This window comes from Trichechus manatus, unplaced genomic scaffold (genome assembly GCF_000243295.1).
Source record: "Trichechus manatus latirostris isolate Lorelei unplaced genomic scaffold, TriManLat1.0 scaffold00036, whole genome shotgun sequence".
NCBI classification, from domain to species: Eukaryota; Metazoa; Chordata; class Mammalia; order Sirenia; family Trichechidae; genus Trichechus; species Trichechus manatus.
In genome coordinates, this window is record NW_004443972.1 from 9,519,892 (window position 1) to 9,539,408 (window position 19,517).

The 19,517-nt window shown below is 36.1% G+C and overlaps 1 protein-coding gene across 1 annotated transcript in view; it reads left to right on the forward strand.

The window, feature by feature from the left end:
• Nucleotides 1-19,517, forward strand: part of GALNT13 (polypeptide N-acetylgalactosaminyltransferase 13) — a 668,619-nt gene that overhangs the window by 587,314 nt on the left and 61,788 nt on the right. Inside the window, exon 10 of the mRNA XM_004375392.2 lies at nucleotides 5,872-6,011. Coding sequence (XP_004375449.1) covers nucleotides 5,872-6,011 — 140 coding nt within the window. The remainder of the gene's footprint in view (nucleotides 1-5,871; nucleotides 6,012-19,517) is intronic.

Genomic DNA, 19,517 nt, shown 5'->3' on the forward strand with positions numbered 1-19,517 from the left:
ATTTGTTCTTATTCTCTCTCTACCTTCCTCAGTTCTGGTAAAAGTTCAGAGGAAACAAATAATTGAGTTTAATCTTAAAAATGAGTTGACATTTTCAATGCAAGGGAAGGGTGATAGTGATAGTGATAGTGATGGTATGCTATCTACACTAGATTAAAAAAAGGAATTAATAATAGGAAACACTTGTGAACTTTAGGAAAGTTGAAGAGTCAATGAATTAAAAGACTAGATGGGATGAAATGAAAGGACATATTAGCCAAAGATGGGAAAGCTTGAACTCTAGATTTTTGAAGTAATAGAATTATTTAGTATTGACAAGTTAGGTTGAGAGTGAGTAGATGAGATAGCATGGAAGAAAAGATGATTGAAAATATAATTTCAAGATCAGAATATTGGAAGTCTCATCTTCATGGAGTTGAAGTCATCATGAATATTGATATGTGTAATGGTGGGGAGACACACTGTGAACCAAATGCTACAAAGAATCAGTGAATCAGGAATAATGATTAGGATATTGGCAGATTACTGTCACAAGAAGAGGTAGCTGATGGTACAGTCTGATGACTTTGTTCTTCAAAACAGCTTAGTTCTTAGAGGGAGATGGGAAAGGAGAGAAAAAATAGTCTAGAAATGGTAATAAGGAAAAAAGAAAACAACTATGTCATTTTCAAGCCCTTAACTGCAGGAGTCATGAACTTCTGAAAGCTAAATTATCCTCCACTAGAGGGGCCATAGTGACACGATATATTAGGGAGACATGAAGATGTTACAACCTATGTATCAGTGAGTAGAGGCTAGGGTAACTCAGCAATTTAAGACAACAAAGTTTGTTTCTACGTGTTCAATATATATGATGAGATGAGGGGGGCAGACTGGAAGTTGCTCTATTTCACAGTTGCTCAATGACAGGTTAAAAAAGCCCCTACTGTCTTGTAGCTGCACCATCTGGAATATGACTTCCTGAGTCCCTGCAGTAGGGGAAGAGAGGGCTGAAAGGGCCCATACCTGCTCTTCTATGTTTTAGACCAGAAATGGCATATGTTCCTTTCCCCCATAGTCCACTGGCCAAGACTAGTCATATGTCCCTGCCTAACTGCATGACTCAAAATAAGAAGAAGCAGCTGCAAACATCCATTAACAATCAGAATGTAGAATGTATGAAGTATAAATCTAGGAAAATTGAAAGTCATCAAAAATGAAAGGGACAGCATAAAGATCAATATTCTAGGCATTAGTGAGCTGAAATAGATGGTACTGGCCATTTTGAATTGGACAATCATATGGTCTACTATGCTGGGATTGACAAATCGAAGAAGAATGGTGTCGCATTCATTGTCAAAAAGAATATTTCATGATCTATGCTGAAGTACAACCCTGTCAGTGATAGGATAATATCCACATGCTTACAAGGAAGACCAGTTAATGTCACTATTATTCAAATTTACACACCAACCAATAAGGCTAAAGATGAAGAAACTGAAGATTTTTACCAATTTATGCAGTCTGAAATTAATAAAATATGCAATCAAAATGCATCGATAATTAGTAGTGATTGGAATGTGAAAGTTGGGAACAAAAAAAAAAAAAAAGGATCAGTAGTTGGAAAATATGGCCTTGGTGATAGAAATGATACTGAAGATTGCATGATAGAATTTTGCAAGACTCAGAACTTACTCATTGCAAATGCCTTTTTTCAACAACATAAATTGTGACTATACACATGGACCTTGCCGGTTGGAATGCACAGGAATCAAATCAACTACATCTGTGGAAAGAGACAATGGAGAAGCTCAATATCATCCATCAGAACAAGGCCAAGAGCCAAATGCAGAACAGACCATCCAGTGCTAATATGCAAGTCCAAATTAAAGCTGAAGAAAAATTTTAAAAGTCCACAAGAGCCAAAATATGACCTGGAGTATATCGCACCTGAATTTAGAGACCATCTCAAGAGTAGATTTGACACATTGAACACTAATGACCAAACACCAGGTAAGTTGTGGATTGACATAAAGGACGTCATACATGAAGAAAGCAAAAGATCATTAAAAAGACAGGAAAGAAAGAAAAGACCAAAATGGATGTCAGAAGAGACTCTGCAACTTGCCCTTGAACGTACATTAGCTAAAGCTAATGGAAAAAATGATGAAATAAAAGATCTCAACAAAAGATTTCAAAGGGCGGTTGGAGAAGACAAAGTATTAAGTGAAGTGTGCAAGGACATGAAGTTAGAAAACTAAAGAGGAAGAACATGCTTAGCATTTCTGAAGATGAAAACGCTGAAGAAAAATTCAAGCCTCCAATTGCAAGATTGAAGGATTCTTTGGGCATAAAATGGAATGACACAGGAAGCATCAAAAGAAGATGGAAGGAATACACACGTGGTCATTGTACCAAAAGGAATTGGTCGATGTTCAACCATTTAAGGAGGTAGCATATGATCAAGAGCCAATGGTACTGAAGGAAGAAGCCCAGGCTGAAGGTAGTGGTGAAAAACAAGGTTCCAGGAATTGATGGAATACCAGTTGAGATTTTTCAACAAATGGTTGCAGTCCTGGAGGTACTCACTCATCTATGCCAAGAAATTTGGAAGACAGGTACCTGGCCAAACAACTGGAAGAGATCCATATTAGTGCCCATTGCAAATAAAAGTGATCCAACGGAATACGGAAATTATCAAACAATTATCATTAATATCACATGCAAAAAAAAATTTGCCGAAGATAATTAAAAAGTTGTTGCAGCAGTACATCAACAGGGAACTTCCAGAAATTCAAGCTGGATGCAGAAGACGACATGGAATGAAGGATATCATTGCTGATGTCAGATGGATCTTGGCTGAAAGCAGAGAATACCAGAAAGATGTTTACTTGTGTTTTATTGACTTTGCAAAGGCATTAGACTGTAGGGATCATAAAGAATTATGGATAACATTTCAAAGAATGAGAATTCCAGAACACTTAATTGTGCTCATGAGGAACATGTACATAGATCAAGAGGCAGTCATTCAAATAGAACAAGAGGATACTGCATGGTTTTAAATCAGGAAAGGTGTGTGTCAGTCAGGGTTGTATTCTTTCACCATCCTTACTCAATCTGTATGCTGAGTAAATAATCCGAGAAACTGGACTATATGAAGAGGAATGTGGCATAAGGATTGGAGGAAGACTCATTCACAACCTGCAATATGCAGATGACACAACATTACTTGCTGAAAGTGAAGAGGACTTGAAGCACTTACTGATGAAGATCAAAGACCACAGCCTTCAGTATGGATTACACCTCAACATAAAGAAAACAAAAATCCTCACAACTGGACCAAGAGGCAACATTGTGATAAAATATTGAAGCCGTCAAGGATTTCATTTTACTTGAATCCACAATCAACACCCATGAAAGCAGCAGTCACGAAATCAAAAGACACATTGCACTGGGCAAATCTGCTGCAAAAGACCTCTTTAAAGTGTTAAAAAGCAAAGCTATGACCTTGAAGACTAAGGTGTGTCTGACCCAATCCATGGTGTTTTCAATTGCCTCATATGCATGCAAAAGCTGGATGATGAATAAGGAAGGCAGAAGAAGAATTGACACCTTTGAATTGTGGTGTTGGCAAATAACGCTGACTACACTATGAACTGTTAAAAGAACAAACAAATCTGTCTTGGAAGAAGTACAACCAGAATGCTCCTTAGAAGCAAGGATGACGAGACTATGACTCACATACTTTGAACATGTTATCAAGAGGGATCAGTCCCTGGAGAAAGGATATCATGCTTTGTAAAGTAGAGGGTCAGTGAAAAAGAGGAAGACCCTCAATGAGATGGATTGACATAGTGGCTGCAACACTGGGCTCAAGCATAACAATGATTATGAGGATGGTGCAGGACTGGGCAGTGTTTCATTCTGTCGTTCGTAGGGTTGCTATGAGTCAGAACTGACTCGACAGCCCCTGACAACAAAGTTAATTTAAAATAATTCTCCAGTACTAGGACAAAACCTAAGTGGCAGTGACAGAGGATGGCTTAGAGGTGGTGGGGTAAGAAAGAATTATTGTTTCTCAATAATCTACCACCCCCACAACCGTTCAGTAAAATATGATGTGGGCAATTAATGTTTTCTCTGATCAAATATAAAGTGATATGCAAATGAATCTCCAAACATTCCTTCCAATCAGAAAACTGCTTATTAACCTCTCCTAGGAAAAAATCCTGGAACCTAGACTATTAAATCTTAACAGTATGTAAAAGGGAAGTTACTGATATGAAATAGCTCACCTCAATTACATTTCCCCACTTCAAAAATGAAACTGGAAGAGTAAAATCGACTAATTGAACTAAGTCTTTTTAAGGTTCAGTGCTTCCCCCCTCCCCAGCCCAATGACATCCCTTTATGTGAATTTGAGGACTATGTATTAGATCATTTCAATTGCTGTAGCACCTAACACAAAGGTAAATCCTTTCAGTGATCTATTTTTGTAAATCTTTTCAAAGGTTGCACTCCAGATTGGAAATTTTGGATATAATTGTTTTGAAAGCAAATATTTATCTGTTTAAAACACCCAAAGACCTTGGTGTTTTCTGTTCAAGCACCAGCTAGAAAAATCAGTATTTTCTTTTGGGAGGAAGTGGTTTGGCTCTTTGAGCATCATGTGAATGCTTTCTAACAAAAATAAAGTGTCTGATAAAACAATGGCAGGGATAGGGCAGGGAAAGCAGGCCTAGTAGATGATGAGCTTTAAGACTGCTGCCAATTTTGAATACAGTGATGCAAATAATGGCATTAGTCACAGACATTTAGGGTCTCTAAACAATTACTCCTTATTTTATAGAATGATCAATTGGTTTTGCTGCTTGTTTAGGTTACAGTGTCCTAAATATTGAGCCTTTTTTTTTTTTTTTCTGTGCCAAGCCTGGTTGCTTACTAGCCTTAAAGAAACAAGTTAAACGTTCAAAAATTTTCAAAATAACCTACAGGATAACTGGAATTTTGCCACAATTATTTAGTCATTTCAGTCAAATGTCATTGTTAGTATTGATAATAATGAGCAATTCATAAGTTGCTATGATACATGTTTATATAAAAATTGGGACATTATTGTTTTTATTTCCTAACTAGAAAGTATCCTTCTTTTATGGTATTAAATGAAAATATTAATTTTTTCCTACATATTATTATTATAGTAAGTAAAATTAAGAAATTTTAATATACACATGAGTATATTCCTGTCAATTTGTTTATATGTTAGTTTATTTGTGCTTATTTATTTACTAACTTACTTTTCCAAAGGACTTGAAGTGGCTTACAATAATTTATAAAATAAAATAATAAAATAATCTATAAAGAAAAATTCAGTGTATACTAAACCTAGATAGAAGTTCAAAAAGAAGGGAAAGAACACTTACGTGTAGTCCATTATGAGGATGATATGTATATAAATTTCTCATAAATTCTACCACTGATGAATAAATGACATTGTAGAGAAAATTTGATCATTAACGAAAACATTGAAGCTATTGAAATTTTTATTAAAGAAAAACACGCTATCATACAACTCTAAGCTTTGATTATGAGATGCTAAATTAATACCAATTTTCACTTAGTTGATTATTCAATTTAAGAAGTACAAGTACTTGGTGATAAATATTTGCATTTGAAAAGTCATAGCCAATGAAAGAACTCTTTTTTTTTTTTTAATATCTTGTTAACTTACTAGTTGAATGATAGTAAGAAAATCAGTGTAGTAGCAGCTGCATATGCAGTTGAATTTGATGGAATTATAATTATAGAGAAAAAAACTGATAGTAAACAGAGTGACAGTGTTAAAACAAAAATAGCACAAACTGATTTTTATGTTTCTGTGAAATATTACAGGTGTTGTCAAAGTGGATTATGGAGATGTGTCAGTCAGAAAAGCACTAAGAGAAAATCTGAAGTGTAAGCCCTTTTCTTGGTACCTAGAGAACATCTATCCGGACTCACAGATTCCAAGACGTTATTACTCACTCGGTGAGGTATGAATTATTTATTTTGGCTAAGTTATAAATATATTTTGCAAATGGAGCAATTTCTAAGGAGCGCAATAATTTTCATTTTATGAATAAAATGCTGTAAGGGTTTTAAAATAGATCTGTTTTCAATGGCTTCTCATATTCTACAAGGACCTTATAGGTCTCCATCATTAGGAATTATAACAGTAAAGGGAAAGTTTAAGACTGAACAAACAGTATTTTCATGTTTCCATACCAACATTTCTAAAAGTTTTTGGTCTAAAATTTATTGTGTGCTCCCCCAAGTTTTTGTTTGTGTAGATTACAACTATTAATATTTGCAGTATTGAAACTAAAATTGAGATTAAAAATATTTATTAATTTATTGAAAAACAACAATGTAATAATTTCTACTATATGTCAATACAAATAACATATATTTTGATGAAAAATAGTAATGTTTTCCAAAATGAAAACAGTGAGAAAAGTAGCATTGTTTTTAATTTTTGTAAATTTTGTTAATATCTGGTTTAATAGAAGAGAGCTAGATTCTCATATCCGCTTTGGTATTCAGTCTGTTGATATATAACACATCCTCTTTTATATATATCTCGCTTCTGGAAAATTCCCTATATACTCATGAGAGAGTGAGAGTGAAAAATGGCAAATAATATCTCAATACTATTATTAAAATTATATTGACTCCGTGGACCCCCTGAGAAACAGAGATATATACCATTCTCTTCCAAACTATTTATTATATTTAGAGCTATACATTTTGCTTCATCATAACCATAGGAACACATATATAATATCTATTCAGTTGCTCAAAATAAGAATTATTCCTTTATGAATTATATATTACATGTCAGTGATTTCCCACTTAATAAGATTGGGTTTGGGAATCAAAATTAATTTTAATATTGGTTGTAACAACATAGACAACAGCAATAATATAATGCGTTAGGAAATAATTATTAATTAGGTTTGATTTTAGGTTGAAATACCATATTTTTAGGTCATAATGATAGAATATCTGAAAACTTATACGATTCAACCAAATACTTTTTTTGGTCAACTGCCTTACAGTCCTGTAACTTTAATCCATAACATAGCTTACTTATAATTAACTGGAAAACAATGAAAGAAAAAAATGCTATAGCTGAATGGAATGCTAGCTAAATTATCTTTAATGGTTGTTGTTCAGTGCCATATCCATGCCTTATTTGCCAAATCTCCACTTCCTCATTAGTCATATAAATATATCTTTATAAATTCTTTCAATTTACAAATATTTAACCTTAATCTGAACAACTTAATGCAAAGAGTCACGTGTAATATCACAGACATTACCACTTTCTAGCTGTGTGACTTCGGATTAATCACTTAACAGTCCCATGCCTTCAAGTTTTGTGTTTTGCTAGTTTTATTGGCCAGGTTGAGGGGGACAGAGATTGTTGTTGCCATTGTTTTCAAATATGCAGTATGCCCATATTAGCACTAATCTCATAGGGTTTTATGTACAATACATAGAATATATGAGAGTGCTGTTTAAACTCCAGAAAACTGTTAAATGTTAGCGACTTCAGTCTAGTTCTACTGAAGATCCCCAATAAAATGTCTCCTCTGTATATTTAAAAGTTTGTTGGAATGTTCATTAACTTAACTCCACCCTTAAGAGAAGGAAGTTTTTGTATTCTTCTAGTAGAGTGTTTCTCCCACTGTAGTTGAGGGACCCAGCTAATGAGTGACATTGATTCCTTTTTTTTTTTTTTTTAAAGGCAATATGACCAGAGATGGTAACAAGGCAGAGATGAGCTCTGTTTGAAAATTCTCTGCGGTCACCATTGTGACTCCTGAGAATGACTTAGGGCTCTGAAACAGAACCTAGATGTTTACTTCGAAGTTAAAAATCCAATTTTATGCTTTCCTGGACTACATCAGGGAAACGTAATTGACTTTCTAAAAAAACAAAAATAAAATAGAGTATAAACCAAGCAGTATAGTGTGGGCAAATTCCTTTATACAACCTACAAACCAAACACAGAACCCATTGCCATAGAGTTGACTCTCATAGCAATTGTACAGGATGGAGCAAAACTGCCCCATAGGGTTTCCAGGCAGTGCCTGGTGGATTTGAACTGCCAACCTTTTGGTTAGCAGCCGAGCTCTCAACCACTACACCACCCCATGTAGTGGTTAAGATCTCCTTATACAACCTACTTACTTTAAATTAGCTACCTTCTGTAATGGATCAAGTGGCCATATTTTAATTTATAAAAATACTTCAAAATGCTTTTTAAGGGAGTGAGTGAGTCTTTCTGACTTTTTAAAACTTGTCCAGGAAAGGCAGCATGTTATATTGGAAAAAGCCCAGGCTGCAGAGTCAGACAGAGAAGAATTCAAATCGTGGCCTCACAGCTTACGATTTGAGTAGCTCCAGGTATCCTTGATGGTGTCTTTGTCAGCAGAATGAAGATCATAATACAGGTTTATAGTGATGATTGGGGTCCCTAGGTGGTACAAATAATTAATGTGCTAGAGGCACCTCAAAAGTAAGGCTGGTGATTTACTTCAGAAAACCCTGAAAACCCTGTGGAGCACAGTTCTACTCGACATACATAGGGTCGCCATGAGTCAGAACTGACTCTACGGTAACTGGTTATAGTCAGGATTAAAGATGGTAGAGTACCTAGTACAATGCCTGGCAAGGAATTATAGCAGCATCAATAGCGGTAGTTACTGTAAATATTATAGTACCATTTATTGATCTCTTACGATGCCAAACGTTATGCCAGGTTGCTTTATAAGAATTATATCATTTAAAAATCACAACAACTCTGACTTGGGTGTTGTTATCCCCAATATAATAAGAAAACTACTGTGTAGAAAGTTTAAATGATTGACCTGTGATTCACATCGCTAGCTAAGTTTTGACGTAAGGATTTAAGTCCATGTTAGTCTGATGCTAGAGCTCACTTTTTAAATTACAATTGGAAGGAGAAAGAAGCTTATATTTTTATATTTTATTTATTCAAAATGCTTTTATTAAATAAGAACTTGGGCCACAACCTGTGATATATGTTGATCAGGATGCCAAGTCAAATAAGGAAAGACCCTTACCCTTAATCTAGTCTCTAGAAATGGGATGAGAGGGTGGAGAGAGAGAGAATCAAACAGGTGAAGAAATTCAGTAGAAATAAAAGGTGCCCTACATGAGATATATAAAAGTATTATGAACACTGTTTCCCAAAAATCCAATAAATTAAGATATCTAGGAGATATATTAAGTTTTTAACATGCTGGGGTATTAATGTAGTGTAGTTTTCCACTTTAAAACCAGTCTTAAAGAAATGCAGTCCAGCATCTGTTTCTATGGAAACAGAAGAACAAATTCACTAAGCACTACTTTCCAATTCAATTTCATGTAGCCATGTATACATAATTTAAGACTAACAATTTGCTAATGAGTTAGGGTTGAGCTCTTAATGGCCAACAGTCATTTACTTAAAGCCTTATCAGCAGAACCTTTTTCTTTTTTACTGCCTGTCATTAACCTTTATTGGAAGAATGTAAAAAGCTATTTTTTCTTATATATGAAGGCACTTTCTCTTGAAACGTTGAGTCTGAAAGTGGTATCAAGTGCCCAAGCTACTTGTCATCAAGGCAATAAAGGTATTTTTTTGTAGTACATTTATATAGGATCCCTGGTGGCACAGTAAGGAGCCCTAGTGGCACAGTGGTTAAAGTGATCAGCTGCTAACCGAAAGGTTGGCAGTTCGAAACCACCAGAAGCTTCTTGGGGAGAGATGTGGCAGTCTGCTTCTGTAGAGATTTACAGCCTTGGAAACCCTGTGGGGTCGCTATGATTCAGAACTGACTTGACAGCAGTGGATTTAGTTTGGGTTTTGGCGGCGGAGTGGTTAAGCACTTGGCTGCTAACCAAAAGGTCAGTGGTTTAAACTCACCAAACGCTCCGTGGGAGAAAGATGTGGCAGTCTGCTTCTGTAAAGATTACACCCTTGGAAACCCTATGGGGCAGTTCTACTCTGTCCTATAGGGTCACTGTGAGTCAGAATTGACTTGACGAAAACAGGTTTAGTTTTTGGTTTTTAGTATATTCATATGTACTTCTCACTTAATTTCAAGTTAAATTGTTAGAATTTACCATATTTTTACCCAAATAACACCCACCTTCTACGTTTGTTTGCTAACTTTGCCTTCCCCCCAAGGTATTTTCGTAAGCACCACTATGGCAAGTTTTATTACATGTTGCGGGGAGAAAAAAATATTAGCATAATGTGCTTACAAAAATACTTTGCGTTGAGGGGGTGGAAGGGAGTGGGTGCGCTTGGAAAACAAACATAGAAGGTAGGTGTTATTTGTGTAAAAATATGGTAACAATTTATATATTCCTTAAGTTTCAGTGTTTTTAAAAAAAAACTATATACTTAATATTGCTGTGTTTTGGTGAATAAAAACATTTTCCTGTCAATTTCTTTTTATAGCATTCCTTGCTGTATTGGAAGAAACAATGACAAATAAAGTGTTCAGTTTCCCTACTATAATATACATATAAAAATAAAAATTAAAAAAAACTATTGCCATCCAGTCGATTCTGACTCATAGGGACCCTGTAGGACAGAGTAGAACTGCCCCTGTAGGGTTTTCAAGGCTATAATCTTTACAGAAGCAGACTGCTACATCTTTCTTTCAGAGTGGCTGACGGGTTCAAACCGCCGACCTTTCAGTTAGCAGCCAAGCACTTTAAACATTGTGCCACCAGGGCTCCTCAATATACGTATACCGTTATCAAAATAAAGCAGCCCTGGTGGCTCAATTGTTAAGCTCTCAGCTGCTAACCCAAAGTTCTGCAGTTTGAACCCAACAGCCGCTCCATGGAAGAAAGATGTAGCAGTCTGCTTCCATAAAGATTTACATCTTCAGAAACCCCATGGACAGATCTACTCTGTCCTACAGGGTTGCTATGAGTCAGAATTGACTCAACGGTGACAGGGTTGGTTTGGTTTTATTACCAAAATAATTATCAGTAGAGTTATTGATACCAGATGAGAGTATTTTAATTTCTTACATGTTTGCATCTTACTTAGATAATTGAAATATGACTTTACCCAGCCCATGAATTACATGCAATTTCCAATGGGAAGTTAAAAGCTGTGCAATTGCTTTGAACTAAAACCTTTAATTAGGTTAATGAAGCGTGTGCATTTTTCACACTCAGTAAGCAGATCGTAATGGAATAAGGAAGTTGAGCTCTTTGCAGCATTAGATTCTCTCCTTAACTAGCCCTTTAGATTATGTAGATTTAACTTGCCACGTTCTGATCTTGTAAATATAAAGATTAATTCAAGTAAAAGATTGAAAAATATCATTCTAAAGTAGTAATACCTTGCCCCAAATTGTGAGGCTTTGACATGCTAACATTCTGGGGGGAAAAAAACAAGATTGTGAGCTATATAGAGCACAGGAATATTTAGAGGTCAGAAGAAAAGAGAAAAGGATTTCTGGAGCCAAATGACTTAACTCCTGGGACTTAAAATTTGCATTTGCATGTTGCTTTTAAGATGTTTTGACATTAGTGTTACGCATCCTGTATTGCTTACTTGACCTCAACACTTCTTTTTCCTTTTCTCTCCTCTAACGATAGCAACTAGTTAGGGTCCTTGTATATACTGGCATTGTATTCCTTAAATATTGTTGAAGAGCAAATTTAAGTAACTAAAAATAGACATCTATGAAGCTGTTAGGCTTCAGGGATTAAAGGCAAAATCAGTAATTGCCAAATGCAGAAGCTAAGATGCTTAGAGCTTTACCCTCTCTGTTGGTACAGATCAGGAGATCTATTTATAGATTCCCAGTCTTCTTGACTCATTAATAGGATAACCAGTAAAAAAAAAACCATATTTCAGGCAACTAACACAAATGGGAGCTTTCTCTCTGCCCATGATTTTATTTTCAAAACTCTAGATGATCTAATAGCTAATTTCCATTCCAGGGTAACTTAATATACATACCCATAGGCAGAAGATGCCACTTTTTATAAGATGCTAACCGTAAGAATGTAGGGCTGGATAACTCATCTGCAAACAAAATGAGCTATTACCTGATTTTTTTTTTTTTTTTTTTACTTAATATTGCTGATCATTAGATTAAACTGGTTCTAATTTTATTACTCAAATATATACTGGCACAAACATTACTGCAGCAAACTATACGCCAGTTTGGTACTTATTGAATTCTCCCAGACTTTTTTTTTATTTTTTCAATCCACCAATGCAAATGAAATTGTTCATTTTTCTTTGTTCTTTACTTTTCTGTTTTTTTTTTTAATGGAAGTCAGTTAAGGTATCCTTTAATATGAATTTTTAAATCTCAGTCATTAATTAGGACATTCTAAACTAGGTCTGCATGAGCAAAATCTGCTTGAATGTATTAAATGTGTAGAGTTTGCACTTCTGATTTATTCCCAATATAGTAAACAGAAAATAAGCTTCAATGCATATCTACCAGAGCAATTCTATTATGGAAACACTAACTTTAAATTCCGAAACTCATTGCAAATGTGCCTATTTCCTTCACTACAAAATAAAGACAAACCAAATAAAGTTAACATATGTAAAATAATAATGAGTAACATAGTGTGCAATTGATGAATAAGCATAATCATGTGTTGTAGAAATTAAAGAAAAAATGCTAGTATAAAGCTTAGATTGTCTTATCTTTAGAATTGATTTCACATATTAGTTTTTGAAATGCTAAGGTTGGGGGGAAGTATATGCCTCTATTTTTTAATTGGAATTCCCATTGCAGCTTGCTTTTACGGACCAGCAGAGGGAGCAAAAACTAATAAGTTATGTAAGTGGTAAGAACATTACCACTGATGCTGCTGATGAGTAGTAACATTTAGAAAAAGGCTTGCTGATTTCCAACATCAAAACACAAATGGGAAAAATAATCTCAAATTTAGGTCATTAAGTTGCGTTTTCACGCAATAAAAAATTGTGTGTACAAAAAGAAATAATCTTTGTTGGTTACGAGGGACGGGAGCGGTGAGGGGGGTAATAACAGACAATAGATAAGTGGTAACTTTGGTGAAAGGTAAGACAGTACACAATACTGGGGAAGCCAGCACAACTTGTACAAGGCAAGGTCATAGACAAGGTCATAGACACATCTAAACTCTCTGAGGGACTGACTTGCTGGGCGCAGGGCTGTGGGGACCATGGTCTCGGGGAACATCTAGCTCAATTGGCATAACACAGTTTATAAAGACAATGTTCTACCTTCTACTTTGGTGAGTAACGTCTGGGATCTTAAAAGCCTGTGAGCAGCCATCTAAGATACTCCACTGGTCTTACCCCTTCGGGAGCAAGGGAGAATGAAGAGAACAGGATACAAGGAAAAGATTAGTCCAAAGGACTAATGGACCACAGCTACCACAGTCTCCACCAGACTGAGTCCAGTACAGCTAGATGGTGCCTGGCTACCACCAATGACTGCTCTGACCGGGATCACAACAGAGGATTCTGGACAGAGCTGGAGAAGGATGTAGAACAAAATTCCAACTCACAAAAAAAGACCAGATTTACTGGCCTGACAGACTGGAGAAACCCTGAGAGTGTGGCCCCTGGACACCCTTTCAGCTCAAAGGTGAAGTCACTCCTGAGGTTCACCATTCAGCCAGGGATTGGACAGCCCCCTAAAACAAAATGGTTCTAATGAGGCACAGCAGTCCAGGGATGAGGACTAGAATGCAGGAGGGGACAAGAAATATGGTGATAGAGAACCCAAGGTTGAGAAGGGACAGTGTTGACACGTCGTGAGGTTGTTAACCATTGTCATAAGGCAATATGTATACTAACTGTTTAATGAGAAACTATTTGTTCTGTAAACCTTCATCTAATTTACAGAAAAAGGAATTATCTATGTGAGATCAAGTTGACAACAGCAACTCAAAAGGTTTGATGCGAAGCCTAGGGGCCAGTGAGTTGAAGATAATGATGATGGAATAATTTGGAAAAAGATAGTGAGAATAGCAGCACAACTGGAAAAATGTAGTTGACATCACTGAATGGTACATGTTGAAATTTCTGAAATGATATCTCTTTGGCTATGTATATTTTCACCGAAAAAAATGGTCCTCCAAGGTCGAGAAGGGAGAGCGTTGACATGTCGTGGGGTTGTTAACCAATGTCATAAAACAATGTGTGTACTGACTGTTTAATGCGAAACTATTTGTTCTGTAAACCTTCACCTAAAGTATAATAAAAAATATTTTTAAAAAAATTATGTGTAAACAAATAAATCTCAGAGCAGAAAACAAAGTTAAAACTATACTGGCCGTAGACCACACATTCAAAGCCATATCATGACATAAGGAATGAGTCAAAATTTTTTTCCCAATCTCAGAATTACTAGTCTGCTTTACTTGTCTTGATACAGGTTGTAGAATAGACTCTATAAGGAATTTTTAATGGATAACCTGCTTTGGTGGTTGGTTGCCTAGAATTTTTTTCAGGATTAATGTCATAACCAAGCCATTGATGTTGTCAGGTAATATAGTATCAATAACAAGATGGGGGTCATTTCACTTTGCTTAAACTGCACTCTTTGGGAGTATTTATTTGGCTGAGGTCCCTGGGTATCCTTAGAAATGTTCCGATTTTAAAATCACACAAGAACATCCTAGATCTGATCATCCTTTGCATCTCAAAAGATAAAGTAAATATACTGCATAGTTTGAGCTTTTCTGAATGCCAGTGTCTTGTAATGTGTGTTAAGATTTGCTTGCTGAGAAATATCATAAAACAGTAGTAACCATTTTTGTACTGGAGGAAAATATAACAGAAGCCCACAGTGTTGGGCTCACTGACTTGAGAACAACTCACTGTGTACCACCCTGATTCCTAGATGTCCATGGATTGTTTCTTCAGTGTGGTTATCATAGACCTAGTGATAAAAGCCTTGTCACACACTGACTCCTTCCCAGAGATGTGCCCCTCCTAATTTTTTCAGGTGACTATTGATCCTCCTTGTTATGGATGATTGAATTGTATATCCCCAAAATATGCGTTGGAATCCTGGCCCTATAGAAGTGGATAAAATTCTATTGGGAAATAGGTTTTTCTTTGTTATGTTAATGAGGTCCTATCAGTGTAGGGTGTGTCGTAAAAAACCTAATCACTTCTGAGTGATATAAAGAGAAACATAGACACAGAAGCAAGCAAGTACAAATGAGAGAAAAATAGATGTCACGTGGAGATGGCCAAGGAACTGAGGAACGCTGGGAGTAGAGAAGCTGAGACAAGGATTTTCCCCCAGAACAGACATAAAGAGAGTCTTACCCTAGATCTGCTGCCCTGAATTCAGATGTCTAGCCTTCTAAACAGTGAAAATAAATTTCTATTCCTGAAAGCCACCCACTTGTGGTATTTCTGTGACAGCAGCACTAAGAAACCATTTTCCTTGACATTTGTAGACTAGTAGTTCTGAGACTGGGGAAAAAATTTTGACTCATTCCCTATGTTATAGTATGGCTATGAATATATGGCCTAGGGCCAGCATAGTTTTAACTTTAATTGTTGTCTGCTCCGAGATTTTTTACAGATAATTATTTATTGCTTGAAAACACAATTCTTAGTAGGATGACATCCCCCATCCTTCTAGTATCTAAATTCACCCTGGCCATAGCTAGATACTATTTACATGACCTCAGCCCAATAGTCTGTCACTCAACATGAAGAAAACTATGTCTAGTCTTCCTGACTTGGTCCCCCTAGTTAGATACTAGGCTGCTTTCCCTCTTGTTCATGTGTCTTTACCATTATCTGTATGACCTGTCGTTATCTCGGTTCAACTAAATCTCAATCCTCCCTCACTCCTTCCAGGTCTCCTTTCTGACAGGATCAACAGTTTCCAGATTGATTATATTGACTTTCCATTCCTTATTTGGACAAATTACTTAACCTTTCTGTATCTCAATATCTTCTTTTGTAAAACAGGGATAACAGGGTAGTTGTAAAGATCAATGCGCTAATACATGTTAGTGCTTGGGACAGACCTGGCACACAATAACTGCTGACTATTGTTGTTTCATTTTCTCCCCCAACTTATCCTGATAGCTTTGCTAAATGACTGACTTCTGTCTACTGCCATTCTCCCAAATTCCATTTTCAGCTTGCCTCATCAGACTTGACCTGAGTTCCTATATTGTATTCTCTTAGAACCTTAACATCATAAAGGACAAGTAATATTTCATGTCCAGAAACTGCCAAACCACATCAAATGTGGAAAAGCTAGAACATGTTAAAAATAGGGCAGACTTCTTTTCATCTTTTCATGTAGTATCCAAAATAAATCTATTCTAGAATTCTGGGTAGATGGTGACAGCAGTGACATAGCTTTTTAATCTCTCTTCATTAAAACAGAAAGAGCGACTAGTAGAGCAAAACCAAAAACAATGGACAACCGTGACAACAAAATTAGGCAACAGAGTATCCTCAGAAATCCCAAAATATGAACTGACAATTTTTGATCCATATGATATATCATCTTTGCAGAAGGAAACAGAGGTTAGCAATGGAGTGTCAGATGGAACTGAGACTAGTATAACCCCAAATTGCCAATAGAAAACATAAGAAATTTTGTTAGGCCAATATGATAATAGCAGCTGAAATGGGAGAGGTTTTGTTTTTTAATATATATATACTCCAACTCGTAGGTGATTGAAAAGTTTTCTCTCTAAGATGTGAAAGGTCTGAACATTCTAGGACCTGATGAATTCACCAGGTGAAGCTCCTTCCAGGAGAAATATTTGGAATGGAACTCAAACAGAGAGGACAGAGATAATAGGGGCAAAGGAAATGGAAGGTGCAGATAAAAATGAGAGAGGTGAACAGGTCCAGAAGATTTCAAAAAGTAGGCCATTTTTTTTTTAAAGAATTCAAGAAAATACAGAAAAGGAAGATCTAGACTTGTGGAGTTAGAAATGATCTCCTGAGCAAGTCCTTTCTCTTAAAAGATCAGGAAAATTGATTTCATGCAAAAAAGAAAAGAAAAGGAAAATAGCAATACAAAAGAACGAATGCTGTAAGAATAAAAAGAATAAGGAACAGAATGAGATCTCTATAGTAAATGCAAATGCACCAGAACTTTATACACATAAGACAGGAAAAACGTAACCTAATGTTTCAAAACAAGCTAAAGAACTTTTTAAAATAATAGAATATAGAAAAAAAATCAATCAAATTTAGAAAAACTCCGAAATGAGGACTGGAATTCAGAAAAGAATTAGAAAGCAAAGAATAAATCATTTGGGAAATGAAGGCTAAACTTGCAAGAACACAAGAGTGAATAATTCCAAGAGAAAAGATCTTAAGATATTTAAAAGGTAAAAAGGTGGAAAGTTAATATTTTTTTTAGTAAACAGTCTAAACTTGTATTCAGTGGGTGGTAAAACTACTCAGAAATGAACTCTTTAAAGTAACTGTAAAGAGACTAAAACATGGTTGTTTGATTATCACTTTCAGTAATCATACTGTGCTGTTGGTGTTATTATCCTAAGATTGTTGTTAGTGTGTTGTAGGACAAAGCAATGAGTAATTGTTTGATGTTCTGTTATTCTGAAGTCATTGAGAACTGCAATTCAAGTTAAGAGAAAGGAGATAGAGATGTAAAACAGAAAAAATTGAATAAAAACTCTGTAATCCTGAATTGAATTAGAAGTTCTTGTATGAATTCATAATGCATTTTATTTAAAGTAAGAAGCTTTCTATTTTGTCCATTGAAAAGGCCTAGAAATAACAACCAATCAGTAACAATGAACAACTCTTGTAACCAGATTATAGCTTCAAAATACCATTATCTAGGAAAAGAAGGCAATGCTACTTAGAAAATGAGAAAATGGCTGGTTCCAGGCCAGGGGCCAGGACTTGTAAAAGATGAGCCTGGACTATCACGTTATAAAACAGAGTAAGGAAACTATGAAAGGCTAAAAGGATTGTGTCCAAAGGACACAGAAACCAACACTAAGGGACTCCCACAGGATTATTTGAGCATCAAAATGGTTAATAATTGCAGTGAATTAAAACCCATAGAATATGTTTACATCTGTGATTTAATAATGATTCAAAAATTGTTCATCAGTGAAGGATGCTAGTAAGTGAACTCTTAAATTTGAAAGCTGGTCAATACAGAGAAACTATCCAGCATCTATTCTGTGTTTTCTATATGAACTGTACCACTGGGTAACCAAATAGTAGACAAGGGAAGCTTCCCTTTGTTGAAGCATTCCAGTAATAAATGGAAGGAGAATTAAAGAACTAGAATATCACTACTTTGATCATCATAATGAATTAATGGCTCTAGGTAAGATAGTCAACTGCAGCTAACATTAAAAATGAGCTATAACTAGTTATTATATGCTCTTGATGAATAATGCATTACCACTTTTGCATAGTTTTAACAATAACAACAACAAAAAAAGAACTTTACTCTGACCAAGCCTCTAGCTCCAACAACCAGTTTATGGTAAATACAGAGGAGAGGAAAATGTTAAACAACACTGTCTTAGTCATCTAGTGCTGCTGTAACAGAAATACCACAAGTGAATGGCTTCAACAAAGAGAAGTTCATTCTTTCAAGTCCAGTAGGGTACAAGTCCAAATCCAGGGTGTCAACTCCAGGAGAAGTCCCTCTCTGTCAGCTCTGGAGGATGGTCCCTGTCACCAATCTTATCCTGGTCAAGGAGCTTCTCAGCGCGGGGACCCCAGGTCCGAAGGATGCGCTACGCTCCCAATACTTCTTTCTTCGTAGTATGAGTCCCCCCACTCTCTGCTCACTTCCCTTTCCTTTTATTTCTTGTAAGATGAAAGGTGGTGCAGGCCACACCCCAGGGAAACTCCCTTTACATTGAATCAGGGATGTGACCATAGTGAGGGTGTTACAATCCCACCCTGATCCTCTTTAACGTAATCCAATCTTGCCTCATTAACCACATGCACAGATTAGGATCTACAACACATAGAAAAATTACAATCACAAAATGGAGGACAACCACACAATACTGGGAATCATGGCCTAACCAAGTTGACACATATTTTGGAAGGACACAATTCAATCTATGATATACACTATAGGACCCAGTGGGAGACAATCAGAAAAATCCATACTGTGGCCAAGGGGTAGCTTGGTAAGTGACTTCGTTCAGCCCTATAGGGTTTACAAGGAGTGGCTGGTAGATTCGAACTGCCGACCTTTTGATTAGCAGCTGAGCTCTTAACCACTGCGCCACCCAGGCTCCAGATAAGAACAGGGAAGGCAAAAAAATTCTTCCTGGGGCAAGAAAAAAAAGAATCTTTTCTCACTGGTGTGAACCAGACACGTATGGACATTTTGTGTGAGCAGTGTTGAAACTGAAATTAGAGTTTATAAAAATGTCCCAGCATGAGGGCATTGGTGGTTCAGTGTCGAATTCTCACCTTTCATGTGGGAGCCCCTGGTTTGACTCCC